This window comes from Moschus berezovskii, chromosome 7 (genome assembly GCF_049115385.1).
Source record: "Moschus berezovskii isolate FMDL1 chromosome 7, NW_MosBer_1.0, whole genome shotgun sequence".
Taxonomy (NCBI): Eukaryota; Metazoa; Chordata; class Mammalia; order Artiodactyla; family Moschidae; genus Moschus; species Moschus berezovskii.
The window spans coordinates 81,008,121-81,023,308 of NC_142466.1; the positions used below are offsets into that span (position 1 = coordinate 81,008,121).

At 38.7% G+C, this 15,188-nt stretch overlaps 1 protein-coding gene across 6 annotated transcripts in view; it reads left to right on the top strand.

Moving 5' to 3' along the window:
* The window catches only part of PPP2R2A (protein phosphatase 2 regulatory subunit Balpha), an 86,005-nt gene extending 71,890 nt beyond the window's left edge, over positions 1 to 14,115 (top strand). For all 6 annotated transcript variants that reach the window (XM_055427250.2, XM_055427251.2, XM_088838048.1 and 3 more), the window contains 6 exons: positions 3,222 to 3,334; positions 4,057 to 4,234; positions 6,657 to 6,821; positions 7,911 to 8,080; positions 10,155 to 10,246; positions 13,392 to 14,115. In XM_055427250.2, coding sequence (XP_055283225.1) covers positions 3,222 to 3,334; positions 4,057 to 4,234; positions 6,657 to 6,821; positions 7,911 to 8,080; positions 10,155 to 10,246; positions 13,392 to 13,671 — 998 coding nt within the window. In that variant the 3' untranslated portion in view covers positions 13,672 to 14,115. The remainder of the gene's footprint in view (positions 1 to 3,221; positions 3,335 to 4,056; positions 4,235 to 6,656; positions 6,822 to 7,910; positions 8,081 to 10,154; positions 10,247 to 13,391) is intronic.
* Positions 14,116 to 15,188: the final 1,073 nt, after the last annotated feature.

Consider the following 15,188-nt stretch of genomic DNA (forward strand, 5'->3'; position numbering starts at 1 on the left):
GCAGTTTTTTGGAGTTTGATTATTCTCATGTACCTCCAACTACAGGCCCAAAATTCCAGGTAAAAGTAATTGCTGGACTTCTCTGGTGGCTCAGTGGTAAAGAATCTGTCTGCCAGTGCAGGAGACAGGAGTTTGATCCCTGGTCCAGGAAGATCCCACATGCTGTGGAATAATTGAGCCCGTGTGCCACAACTACTGAGCTTCTGCTCTAGAGCCCATGGGCTGCAACTACTAAAGCACCCTAGAGCCCATGCTCTGCAACAGGAGAGACCGCCACAATGAGAAGCCTGCACACTGCAACTGGAGAGTTGGCCTCTCCCCCCAGCCCCCCAGCCGCTTGCTGCAACTCGAAAAAGCCTGCTCACAGTAACCAAGACCCAGTGTAGCCGTAAATAAATAAATAAATCTTTTTTTTTTTTTTTTAAAGAAAGCAATAAACCTGCAAGCCCAGTAGCACAGCCCCCCCCCCAAAAAAAAGTTTTTTAAAATACTGTAGAGCATATAAGAATTTATATATTTTTTAAAATTCCCAACCTGCCTATTCACAGGCACTGCACTGATATCGTGTAGTACTTCTCGGTCTTTTGTTTATGCCATTAAAAGTTTTTAGCACTCTCTAAAGTCACAGATTTTATCACTTTAAAATTTTTGTTCTGAAGTTTAATTTGTTTCAAAAATCTGTTTACCCAGTTTTTTTCTTTTTTTTTTTTTTCTATAACACTACTAGGAACCACAAACTACATTTTATTTGAAATGTTTGATAAGTTTATTGTGATTTCTTTATCTGGATCTTTAATAAGGATGACGAATTTGAGCAGGCCATAAGAAATCATGGGAATGTGTGTGTGATGGTGTTGGAGGGGTTCATCCTTGTAATCTTTATATGATAATTTCTGCCAAAATGTAGAATTCAGGCATGGCTCATTTACATGATAGATTTGGGACAGGTTAAATACTCTAAAATTTGTCATTCTTTACCTAAATTATGTAAATATATGTAAACCAAATGGCACATAGAAAACACACATAACTGCAGTATACCTGAAAACCCCAGTTACAGGGTTCAGATGCAATAGTTAGCTGCAGGCTAGTAAAGTTGGCAGTTGTTCTCTGTGTACATGTCATCTCTGCCGGGGTACCCACAGTGGTGCTTAGCATGCTTTTCTCCCCTGGGCTGGCCAGGCTGGAGGAGTCCCTGCTGTGTCTCTGTCTGATGGAGCACTACACAGTGCTCTATACACTGCTTTTCCAATTCTGGAATACCCATTTGCATGTGAAGGGCATTTATAAGTCCAGTTTTAAGCTTATAATGGGCATGTGTGCTCAGTTGTGTCCGACTCTGCAGCCCCATGGGATGTAGCCCACCAGCGTCCTCTGTCCATGGGATTCTCCAGGCAAGAATACTGGAGTGGGTTGCCATTTCTTACTCCAGGGGATCTTGCCAACGCAGGGACTGAACCTGAATCTCCTGTGTTGGCAAGTGGATTCTTTACACTGGGCCACTTGGGCCACAGAGTTAAATGTGCTTGATTCCATCGTGTTGTAAATGGTTGATTGAGTAAATAAATAAGTGGGGAGAAAAGATGCTTGTTACAGAGAATTCCAAATAACATGTGGATGGATACTCCTCCCTGCCCAGACTGTAACTTGTCCTATTAGACATGTATGGATTTAGTGCCTCATTTCCAAAGGGGGAGACAGTAAGTGTGCAGTGGAGAAACCTGGCAGTTTCTTTCCTAACCAAGTGATCACCGGTGGAAAAGTCATGTCAGTACTGTGTATACATTTACTTCACTCTGGACTATTCCTGATACCCCATGATCCCAATCTGATCATGAGGGAACAGCAGACATGCCCAGTGGAGGGACACTCTGCACACTTTGCCACTGCTGCTCAGAACTATCAGGATGAAGAAAAATAAGAAAGTCTGAGAAATTGTTGCAGAGAGACTAAGGTGACGTGACAGCTAAATATGGTGTTTGGATCCTGGAACAGAAAGGAGGCGTTAGTGGAAAACCTGATGAAATCAGAGTAAAGTCTGAAGTCTAGTGAATGGTAATGTGGAATGTTAATTTCTTAGTTTTAACAAATGTACCGTGGTTGCATAAGATGCTGACATAAGGAAAAACTGGCTAAAGAGTATATGGAAACACTCAGTGCTCTTTGCACTTTTCTGTAACTGTAGACTTATTTCAGAGGTAAAGTTTACTGTAAAAAACACTATTTTATATATTCTCGATACTGAATAATTTTGTCTTGAAGGACTTGGGAACATATGCTTTTAATTGGTTAACTATTTTCAGGGCCTTGTACTTCCTTGAACTGAATCACAAATGTAACAGAGGAAAAGAAAGATTTTAAACAGATCCATCTAGACCTGTTAAGAAGTTTGTGGAGTTTTTGAGAGAGCATCTGCTAGGAAGTGTGGGACCAAAGGAGATAGATAGCCATACCATGTTTACTCTAAATAGTCCCTGGTAGCTCATATAGTAGAGAATTTGCCTGTAGTGCAGAAGACCCAGGTTCCATCCCTGTGTCGGAAAGATAGCCTGGAAAAAGGAATGGATACCCACTTCAGTATTCTTGCCTGGACAATTCCATGAACTAGGGAAAACTGAGTCTGGTGGGCTATACAGTCCATGGGGTGGCAAAGAATTGGACATGACGGAGCGACTAAGCCTTAGGCTATTTTAACCGGCTGTTTTTTGTGTAAAAGTTAAATATTAAGCAATACACATATATAGACATATGACTAAGCATGTGCTTAGTCACTTAGTTGTGTCAGACTCTGTGACCCCGTGGACTGTAGCCTGCCAGGCTGCTCTGTCCTTGGGGACTCTCAAGGCAAGAATACTGGAGTGGATTGCCATGCCCTCCTCCAGGGGATGGACACACACACACACACACAGTTTCCCCCGCCCCCTCTAGCTATAATAATTTTTGAAGGATAAGGACCTGGCTGTAACCTGATTTTAACATTAAGTGATATTTAATGAGTGCCATTAACATAGATTTTTTTTATTTCTGCACGATTTTTATATGTACAGATGTTTTTATTCACCTGGTAGTAGAAAGTTTGTGTTTTATTAAGTCAGATCAGGGATTTTATTCTTGGGATCCTTTTGGGTGAGATATGAAATCGCATGTTTAAAAATATCTTAAAATGTTTTCCTTCTGTCAAGGTTAATCTCTCATTTTTTAAAACTTCATTTTTTCCCCAGATAAAACAATAAAGTTATGGAAAATCAGTGAAAGGGACAAAAGACCAGAAGGGTATAACTTGAAAGAGGAAGATGGAAGGTATAGAGATCCTACTACAGTCACTACACTACGTGTAAGTACATGTTTAAAAAAAAAAAAATCTGATGCCAGTTAATAGTCTTCTGTACTATTATTATATAGTCTAGATCCTCAACAGAACATGAATAGGAATAATTACATTCTGCCCCTTCCCAAGATTCTGTGACCAGAGAGAACATTAAAGACTCAAATTTTAAACAGACTCCGACCTACAAATGAGTCTTACTGTGACCAGGGGCTGAACCAGGACTCAACACAAGACTGTGTTTTGATTTGTTTTTCACTATGCCACCATGCTCTCTTTTGTTCTTATGGTTTGGTTGTCAGCTATTAGAAGGTTAAGTTTCAAGATTAACTTTCTTTGGAGATCAAAAAAGTAAAAATGGACTAAATCTTCTAGTTGCAATGAAAAATACCAAGAATTTGATGCTTTGGGCTGATTTCCTTTTTAGCCACTTTAAATCATAAACATTTATTAGCTTTGCAAGTCTTTCAAGCAAAAGATTGAAACTAGGAAAAACTATAAATTCTGATAGTATTGCTATCTGTAAAGGAAGGCAAATTTGTTTTCCATTTTTCTTCCCATGTTAACATTTTAAGCAATCAATATCAGTTGCTTTATATAACTAAATCTGTGTAGTATTATGCTGTTTAATGTTACCTCAGAAACTGGAGTAATGAAGTCTTCTGAACCTTCAGTTCTCTCGTAGAAAGTGAGTATTTTGTAATCACTTCTTTTTCATGTCTTATTGACAGGTGCCGGTCTTTCGGCCCATGGATCTAATGGTTGAGGCCAGTCCACGAAGAATATTTGCCAATGCTCATACATATCACATCAACTCAATTTCTATTAATAGTGATTATGAAACATATTTATCTGCAGATGATTTGCGGATTAATCTTTGGCATCTGGAAATAACAGACAGGAGTTTTAGTATCCATTTGGTTTCCTTTTTTGGTGTTGGGTAAAGAAGGCATGTTATCCTCATACTGGATTTATTTTCATTCTCTCTGTAGTGTGTTTTGATTCTTATATAGTAGGTTATTATTTTATAGCACTTTTTTTGTGTTTTAAACACTGGGTGAAATTATTTGATAAAAGGCATAATGTATCAATTTAAAAACTGGATTCTTGGAATTTTAACAAATTTTTCTCTTTGTACCTATGAAATAGAAAAAAAAGCTTTTAATAGCTGTTTCTTGTAACAAACAAATATGTGCAGTATTACCTTTAAAATGTTTTTAATTATAAAAGTATTCTCATTAAGGTTGGAAAAAGTCGTGCAAGTCATGATGCGTGATGGTCTAAATACTTCTCATTGTTTATGTTATCCTCCTAAAAATTTTCTGTGATTATGAGATATACACACACACACACATAGAAATGTATATACATGTTTGTTAAGTACTTAAGTTCTTGATAAATGTTAACTATCATGACTGCTATTAATATATATCTTTCCAAATAGATAGCATTTGAAAAATTAACACTGTACTATAATTCATACTCTACCAGTGAAAGCATACCTCGGAGATATTACAGATTCAATTGCAGACCACAAGAATAAAGTGAATACTGCCCTAAAATTAAGTCACACGAATTATTTGGTTTCCCAGTGCTTATAAATGTTAGTGCTATATTGTAGCCTATTAAAGTATGTAGTTGCATTATGTTTTTAAAAAAAAAAACCAATATGTTTACCTTAGTTTAAAAATATTGCTGAAAATGCTGATCATCACTTGCACCTTCAGCAAGTGGTAATCTTTATGTTGCTGGAGGGTCTTGCCTCGTTGAAAGTTGCTGACTGATCCGTGGTGATTGTTGAAGGTTAGGGTAGCTGTAGCTGCTAAGTCACTTCAGTCGTGTCCGACTCTGTGTGACCCCATAGACGGCAGTCCACCAGGCTCCCCCGTCCCTGGGATTCTCCAGGCAAGAACACTGGAGTGGGTTGCCATTTCCTTCTCCAATGTGTGAAAGTGAAAAGTGAAAGTGAAGTCGCTCAGTTGTGTCCGACCCTTAGCGACCCCATGGACTGCAGCCTACCAGGCTCCTCCGTCCATGGGATTTTCTAGGCAAGAGTACTGGAGTGGCTTGCCATTGCCTTCTCCGAGGGTAGCTGTAGCAGTTTCTTTGAAATAAGACAACAGTGATATTTGCCACATCAATTTTGACTCTTCCCATCATGAATGATTTATTTGTAGTCTGCAGTGCTATTTGACAGCATTTCACCCACAGTGGAACTTCTTTCAAAACTGGAGTCAGCCCTCTCAAACCCTGCCACTGCTTTATCAACTAAGTTTATGTAATGTTCTAAGCCCTTGGTTGTCCTTTCAGCAGTTGACTAAATTCACCACCTTATGTGTGTAGTTCATGGCACCCCAGAAACAATTACAGTAGTAACATCAAAGATAGCTGAGCTGATCACAGATCGCCGAAACAAATGTAATAATAATGTAGAGGTTTGAACTGATGATGTTGGGAAAGTGGTGTTTGATAGGCTAGCGTGATGCACAGTTGCTGGAAAACATCATTTTATAAAAAATGATTAAGTCATAGGTGAATTCACGTGCAGTAAAGCAAAGCAAAGAAACAAGGTCTGCCTGCATAAAAAAGCCTGCTTTCCCTATACCTTTAGTGGTCTAGTTAGTGAAAGGTTCTCTTGTTGTTTTCATTTGCTTCTTTCATCCTTAGTAGACTTGAGCATGTTTTCATATTTTTTCAACCATTTCTTTTTGTTCTTTTCCGAAATTTTCATTGGATTTGCATATATTCTTACTGGAGTTTTTGTTTTTAAGCACCTTTTTAATATCAAGTAAATCAGCTCCATTGTTTGTGGGCAGCTTCCCCGTTGTGCTGCCTTCCAGATTTTTCCTTTTGTTTTGTTTGGAAATATGGTAAGTTCTTAATATTTAGGATGATGGCCTACCAATCTTTTCTTTATGTCTTCTTGGATTTATATCATGCTCAGGAAAAAAAGTATGATTTATATCATACTCAGGAAGCCACTCAGGGCTTCCCTGGTGGCTCAGAGGTTAAAGCATCTGCCTGCAATGCGGGAGACCCGGGTTCGATCCCTCGGTCGGGAAGATCCCCTGGAGAAGGAAATGGCAACCCACTCCAGTAGTCTTGCCTGGAGAATCCCATGGATGGAGGAGCCTGGCGGGCTACAGTCCATGGGGTCACAAAGAGTTGGACACGACTGAGCGACTTCACTCAGGAAAAAAAAAACCCTCTACATTCTAAAATAGAATTAATATGTGTGCTTAAGTCTGTGAGTGAACTGTAGATTTGAGAAATATAAAATTATACTTGACCTTTCTTTTAAGTAGAAATTCCTTAATAAAATACTCTCCAGATATTGTGGATATCAAGCCTGCCAATATGGAAGAGCTGACAGAGGTGATTACAGCTGCAGAATTCCATCCCAACAGCTGTAACACATTTGTATACAGCAGCAGTAAAGGAACGATTCGGTTATGTGACATGAGGGCATCTGCCCTCTGTGATAGGCATTCTAAACGTAAGTATTTTCAAATGATAACATTTTCTGTTTGTCTTCAGATGTGGTAACTACATTTACATAGGTTTCTTTGGTGATTCAGACAGTAAAGAATCCACCTGCCATGCAGGAGATCTGGGTTCAGTCACCTGGTTGGGGAGGTCCCCTGGGGCAGGGCATAGCAACCCACTCCAGTATTCTTGGCTGGAGAATCCCATGAACAGAGGAGCCTGGTGGGCTACAGTCCATGGGGTTGCACAGTCAGACAGGCCTGAGCGACTCAGCGCCGCACATGAGTCTTAAACCTCCTGTACCTTTTGGTAAGCTGCCTGACTCAACCTGAGACTTCACATTTTCTCCTAGTGGAGGAACTTAGAAGACTGTCTCTGAGGCACATCTGTTGAGTCCCAGTGGATGTACTTTTAATAGAGTGCTATTCTTTGGGAACTTGGGTTGGGTTCTTCAGTCCTGTCTACAAGTAGAACATTTCCTTTCTTGCCTTCCTCCCTCTCTCTTCTCCCCACTCCCTTCTTTCCTGTTTTGGGCTTCCTAGGAAGATTTTTTCCTGAGAAGAGGTTTCCTCAACTCGTTTAAGTTTGAAGAGTACAAGGTTAAGAAATTCAGGGGTTGCATTATTCTTACCTCCATGTTGAGTTTTTTAAAAAACTTACGAAGACTGTTACATACCTCTTATCCTACTAATTTTACCTGACCACTCAAAACCGTGGGTGTGCACGGGAATGGCGAAGGTGGTCTGTGTCTTGTGGTGATGGTACAGGCAAAGTCAGTGAGGTATATGTAGGACCACAGACCTGACACATGTCAGATGTGGCAAACGAGTCTGGTTCTGGTGAATTAGCCACATGACTCTGGAAAGTGCTGTGCTACATAATGTACTTTTGCCTCTTCAGCTTCTGCATTATGTCATTCTCATTCTCCTAAGAAACTCTCAGGGAGGTTACAATCTTATATTAGAGATGTTTTCCAGTTCTTTATTAGCCTGTCGTTTTTAGCCCACTGCTAGGAAGTTTGTGAATGATGTTTTGTATAAATGCTTTGTCCAAGCCCGAGTAATTACAGATGGTCCCAACTTTTTTTGCTTGTTTTTAGTGTTTGAAGAACCTGAAGATCCCAGTAACAGGTCTTTTTTTTCTGAAATCATCTCTTCCATTTCTGATGTAAAATTCAGCCATAGTGGTCGATATATGATGACTAGAGACTATTTGTCAGTCAAAATTTGGGACTTAAATATGGAAAACAGGCCTGTGGAAACATACCAGGTATTTGGAATTCTCTCTTTCAATGAGTATATAGCCTATATGTGTTCATCACAGTACAAAGTGAATGTTTGCTATTGGGCTTTTTCCTTCAGAGAACCATGAATACACTGCTTTTCCTTATGTTAAATTTATATCTACTTTTATAGATTGTGTTTTCTATTTAGTTTTACAATTAAAATGTAAAGCTACCAATTTGTTTCAGTAATAACTTTTTTTCCCTACTGTTACCTACATTTGAAGTGAGGATGGAATTAAGGTCTCTACTGAGGTCTGTGGAGAAGATGGGGGAGAATGGCCAGGCCTACTGGAGGCATCCCAGATGGAGTGTGGACAGTGCTAGTTGAATTACAGGTTAACCCTGGCATGTTGCCCAGTCAGGTGAACTGGTTGGTAACTGTTGTCTTAAGCTGAAGGAGAGGGACTTGTGAATACCCAGTAGACAGCTTTGGGAGCTGCCTGTCTGTCGTAGAATGTCAGTTCTGGATTCTCCTCATCAGCCAAGCTGCTCCCATGGGTCCCTTTCTTCTGGAGAAGAGAAGGAAGATGTGCACAGCTGGGAGAGGGTGTAGTTTTTCTACCTGTGCTGACCTGGCTTAGTGATTGGAGTAGAGTCACATCATACTCAGTGTAGCAGGTGCAGATTCAACTCCCACTGAGTTTGTATAAGCATCTAGCTGACCTGTTATGTGATTGAAGGGTAATGTTAATATTACTATTCGCCTCACATACTCATTGTGGGTCCTAACCCACAAGTGTTGTAAATCCTCTGTGTTAACAGATTTTCACTTAAAATGTCACACACAGTGGTCTGAATCATTCCATTATACTTAAAACGGACACTTAAAATGAAGTTAGGTTGTTTCATAGAGAATTCTAAGCATTGAGAAAGTACTTGTTCTTTTTTATCATTACTGCATTTTAAGGTTCTCATTTAAATGAAAAAGAACAGTGAGATAGAGACTCCTTTTTTTCCCTTATGATCGCAACAAATACTTTGGAACTTTCCTTTGTAATTTACTAATATTAATATAGAAATGTGTCATTTCTAAGAATACTTTTAAAATTTATTTTCTAGTTGACCCCTTAGTGGAAAACTAGTGAATATAGAATTGTACTTAAAAAAACAACTATTTTCATTAGCTTTGGATACTATATAAGAAATGGCCTTCCCAGGTGGCTCAGTGTAAAGAATCCACCTGCCAATATAGAATTCCATAGGAGATGCAGGTTCAGTCTTTAGATCGTGAAGATCCCTGGGGGAGGAAATGGCAACCTACTCCAGTATTTTTACCTGGAGAATTCCATAGACAGGAGCCTGGTGGGCCACAGTCACAGCGATGCAGAAAGTTGGACATGATTGAGTGACTGAGCACATACCGTGTGTAAGTAGTAATAAGTGTGTCGGATGTTTCCATGACGCATATGTGAAGTAACCGTATAATTTATCACTGGGTCGGGGCGGGTCAGGCAGTGCATAATATATGCACTTAATGATACTGTAGGCTTCAGTTAGTTATGCCCCAAAAATGGTAGTTAAAAAGGAAGTAAAGCCACAGTATTGTATGTTTTTAATCAACAATTAATAGAAAATCAAGTGTTGGAAAATTCAAATATTGCTATATATTCTTTAATCAGTGTCTTATCTGTGCCATTTTTAAATGTTCTCTGGTCTGCTATTTTAGTCAAACTTAGGAAGAGTAAATGTGCCATCCCCAGGAGGGTATATCTCTCAGTTGTATGAAAGAAAAATGTGTATTTGTGGAACGGGGAGCTCAATACCTTTACTATTTTTGTTTTGTTTTGAGAATTGAGTTTTAATGAGATTAAAGTATGTATATGATCTGAAGAATTCCATGGGCAGAGGACCCTGGTGGGTACAATCCATAGGGTTGCAAAGAGTTGGACATGACTGAGTGAGTTTCAGTCAATCCATGTGTGTCTATATTCCTTCTTAAAAAGATACAGACTTGTTAAATCATTTTCCAGTTTCAAGAGCAGTAGATCATGTGATGTAAGCTAAGTACACATATATGTGTGTGTTTGTGTGTGTGTATAATATATTTTTCCCCCCCAGGTGCATGAATACCTCAGAAGTAAACTTTGTTCACTGTATGAAAATGACTGCATATTTGACAAATTTGAATGTTGTTGGAATGGATCTGACAGGTAAATTGATTTTAATTTGAACTGAATATCTTATTCAAATGTGAATTCTATTAGAGGAAGGAAATGTACTATTTCACTCCTAGTATGACTGCCACATTTACTAATGGCCAATGTGTTTTTCTTTTTTGTTTTTAATTATTTTATTTATTGGACACACAGCATGTGGAATCTTAGTTCCCCAACCAGGGATCGAACCCATGCTCCCCTCATTGGGAGCTAAGAGTCTTAACCACTGGACCACCAGAGAATCCCTGGCCAATGTGTTTTTCGACGAACATAAATTACATTTCCCGACTTTATTTTCCCCAGGGTTTCCTTGAAATCTTACAGCAGTATTGGCAGATAAACATTAAACATTGTGTTTCACTAAGTAAATGTGAAAATACACCAGAAACTTCTCGATATAATAAGTTATTATATAAATTTTAATTTTTCACTTTAATGAACCAGATCAATCACCTTTTTTGTATACCAGGAGTTAAAATGGTGAAATTTCAGTGTGTTTGTTACTTTGCTGTTACATTGGTTTTAGAAATATTTAGGTGGTAGATACTTCATTTGGAGTTTTACACACCAGTTTTTCTGGATACTACATCAATACCTCATAGAAGAGAAGAAGTAATTACTATGTAGTATTTTAACCATATTACCATGAGTGATTAGGCTTGTTATAATCCACAACTTTGCCATAGTACCATTCTGTGTCATCAAAATGTGTACAATTATTTCAAAGGATAAGTATTAATCTTTTCAGTTCTGGTTGTCAGTATTTATTCAGTTCAGTTCAGTCACTCAGTCATGTCCGACTCTGTGACCCCATGGACTGCAGCATGCCAGGTTTCCCTCTCCATCACTAACTCCCGGAGCTTACTCAGACTCATGTCCATCGAGTTGGTGGTGCCATCCAACCATCTCATCCTGTATCATCCCCTTCTCTTCCTGCCCTCAGTCTTTCCCAGCATCACGGTCTTTTCCAATGAGTCTGTTTTTCACATCAGGTGGCCAGAGTATTGGAGCTTCAGCTTCAGCATCAGTCCTTCCAATGAGTATTCAGGACTGATTTCCTCTAGGATTGACTGGTTTGATCTTCCTGCAGTCCAGGGCATTCTCAAGAGTCTTCTCCAACACCACAGTTCAAAAGCATCAATTCTTTGGCATTCAGCTTTCCAGCTCTCACATCCATACATGACTACTGGAAAAACAGTTGTATTTGGCTAAACGGACCATTGTTAGGAAAGTAATGTCTCTGCTTTTTAATATGCTGTCTAGGTCATAGCTTTTCTTCCAAGGAGCAAGCCTCTTTTGATTTCATGGCTGCAGTCACCATCTGCAGTGATTTTGGAGCCCAAAAAAATAAAGTCTGTCGCTGTTTCCATTGTTTACCCATTGATTTGCCATGAAGTGATGGGACCAGATGCCATGATCTTAGTTTTCTGAATGTTGAGTTTTAAGCCAAATTTTTCACTCTCTTCTTTCACTTTCATCAAGAGGCTCTTTGGTTCTTCTTCGCATTTTTCCATTAGGGTGCTGCATATCTGAGGTTATTGATATTTCTCCTGGCAGTCTTGATTCCACCTTGTGTTTCATCCAACCCGGCATTTCGCATGATGTACTCTGCATATAAGTTAAATAAGCGGGGTGACAATATACAGCCTTGACGTACTTCTTTCCTGATTTGGAACCAGTCTGTTGTTCCATGTATCTATTTACTATTAATTATGTTCCAGGAGAACAGACAATAGTAAAAGAAAACAAATTCTGGAATTACTAAACCTACCTTCAAGGTATTCATTAGAGTACTTTATTCAATAGTTTTATCACTGAAGCCTGATATGATTCAGGTTTCATGGTGCTATTACAGAACTTGAATCATTTATCTGTTGTCTGATTTTTAAAAACTATTTTTATCTGGTTATAATATGAGGCCACGTAGTAGGCTGGCCACAGTAAAACTGAAGGAGTAAGCGGGTTTCGCCTTTGAACACCACTGCTGTCCCTGAGGCGTCAGGGAAACAAAAGGGAAGGCGCTGCTGGAGTAGGATACAGCGCACAGCTACACCAGCTCATTCTTCTTGTGTTTAAACAGCATCTTCCATTATAGGAAAAACGGTTTCCCTTAACATAAAAATTTCCTTGGAAAGATGCTCTCCTATATAATGACTGTGTGGGCATCTAAGGCAGAAAAATTCACATAAATGCAGTACTGCTGTCTAATCCACAGATCCCTGTAAATATCACAAGTTCCCTCAATCGTGTTCTTTGTCCCATCTCATTGTCTCCTTTAATCTGGAGCAGTTCTTCATTCTTCCCTTGTCTTTCATGATCTCAGCTTGTTTTAAAACCACAGGCCATTCATTGTAAAGAATTTTCCTTCATTTGCGTGTTGTCTAATACTCCCTTATGATTAGATTCAGGTTATACCTGGCAAGAATACCATAGAAATGCTGGCTAGCAACACCTTTTAAATAGCTATAGACTAGGTGTCAGAATCCATTAAAATCCATTAAAACCTCACAAATGCAGGTAACACGGGGATGCCAGTCTAAACTACACAAATTATAAAAATATCTGTCAAAAATACTTGCTTACAATATATTTAGTGTTTAGGTTAAGTGATTTTTTTATTAATAAAAATGATACATGCTACTTGTTTTATATTCTTTGAAGCAAATTTCTTAAAAGCATTCGTAAGAAGTTATTGTCTGAACCTGACATGTCCTGGGAACATCAGTAGCTTATAATGTAAATCAGAGAAGAAAGCATTGTTTTCTTAGAGGTGTATACCACAGTTTTGTGTTTTGTGGTTGGCTGGTTGGCCTGAAGGACTACATAGACTGGGGTTGTGAATGTTTACAACTGAAACCATTCACTACTACTTACAAGCCTTACTTGAGCATGCTTTCAACTTTGGTGACAGTTTGGGCAGTCATGAAAGGAATCATGAATAGACATCAAATTAACTAATACCGCATTCCTAGTTTATTCCAGTGATTGGTCTCTGGGTTGGTGCCAGCAGCCCTCTCCCTAAACCCAGATCTGCTTGCAGTAGCTCTTGCTTTGGAACATTAGGCCGAGTTTCACCAGCGAAATGTTCATTGAAAACTCATGTTCATTATTTGACTGGATGCTCTGTCTCCTTTTCCAGTGTTGTCATGACTGGATCTTACAATAATTTCTTCAGAATGTTTGACCGGAACACAAAGCGAGACATAACCCTGGAAGCATCACGAGAAAACAATAAACCTCGCACGGTTCTGAAGCCACGCAAAGTGTGTGCAAGTGGCAAGCGAAAGAAAGATGAAATCAGTGTTGACAGCCTAGACTTCAACAAGAAAATACTCCACACAGCCTGGCACCCCAAGGAAAATATCATTGCTGTAGCTACTACAAACAATCTGTATATATTTCAAGACAAAGTGAATTAGGGTTGGCCTTCCTAGCAGAAGAACCCACTTCCTGCTTAGTTGAGATAGTTGAATCTAGCATTCATACTTAAAAAAGAGAGGTCCATTGTGGCGCCCCTTTTCCAGTGTTTGACAATGTGCCATTCGACAACACATTTTCCATAGCTACATGGAGAAAGCTCTGTGGATCCCTCCCTGTGGTGTTCTCCATGTCTGCTAGCCATTTAGGTAAGGGTAGGGCACTTTTAATTTAAATGACTTCTTGCACCATCTTGCCTAATGGACTAGATTGGACTGTGTCAACATTGATTTACTCCACTTTTTATGCCTTCCATTGTGATGACGTCAAACACAGTGAAAGCCTTCAGTCATGCTTATGGGATTTAATTGTGTATCCTCATTACTGTATCATTTGTGGGGTACACCCCTCCTCCCCTTTTTTAAATTAAATACAGCTCATTCTTACTGTGGCTTGTAGCATTCCTCCTCTCTGGCCTCCTGGACTCTTCCCCTTCATCTCTCTTCCCCTTGCCCCTCCACCCAGTCTTGGTGGTGGTATAAAAAGGAAAGAACGAAAGCACACAAACGAGTCAGTTTGGGGTCAGTGGTAAAGGGGGTACATGTTGCGAACAAATGTTTTAATAACAGTTGGCTGTAATCACTCCTTGCCATGTCTGGCACTGAAAATAAGGAAAAAAAATACTACTACTGAATAAAAGTGACAAAGAATGGAGAATCTGGTTTCCTTTTTCTTTTTAATCTACCTCTTTAAGCCAATATTTTGTGTCATACCTTTGGGCACAGTGAAATGAAATGAGGTTCCATTGTTTAATTGGTATTTTTGATAATTATTTTTAAAAAGTGTTCTTTTACATGGAGAAGGAGAGGTATCGGTTCTGTATGAACATATTTTGACTATATATTGGTATTCCTAAAGATACCACGATCTATATATGTGCTATTAGAGATTTTTTTTTTTATTGTAGTTATAAAGGTACTGGATACATTGTGTCTACACTTAATTCATGATCTGTTAATGAAAACTGTTGCAAATGGGAACCACATTTGTAGAAACTTCATTTTTAAAGACTTTTTACAGTGCTTAATTTCATTTTTGCATTACTGAATACTAAAAGACAAACTTTTTAAACAAGTCAAAACCTTTTTGGTTATTCAGTCATACCATAACAAAAACCTCAAATGATTTACATAGACAAAATTGACACTGCACTAATATTTGGGATGGGGCGGGTATTTTACTGCTGTCAAATCTGAATGAAATGTACTTTGCCATAGATGTTTTTCTTCTATCTTTGGTTTTCCAAAGCAATTAATATTAAAGACAAACTTTAAAGGTACAGTGTTCCAAAAGTGCTTAAAATGGACTCCAACAGCTGCCTCATATAAAAATTTAGTAATGTATATGATTACATTATCCCTGAATGGTGATACCTTGTCCAAAGATGAAGAGTACCCCTATTTTAACAGGTAGAAGGAACCTTTTTGTCAATCTTGCAGATGCTTTAATGGAAAAAAAA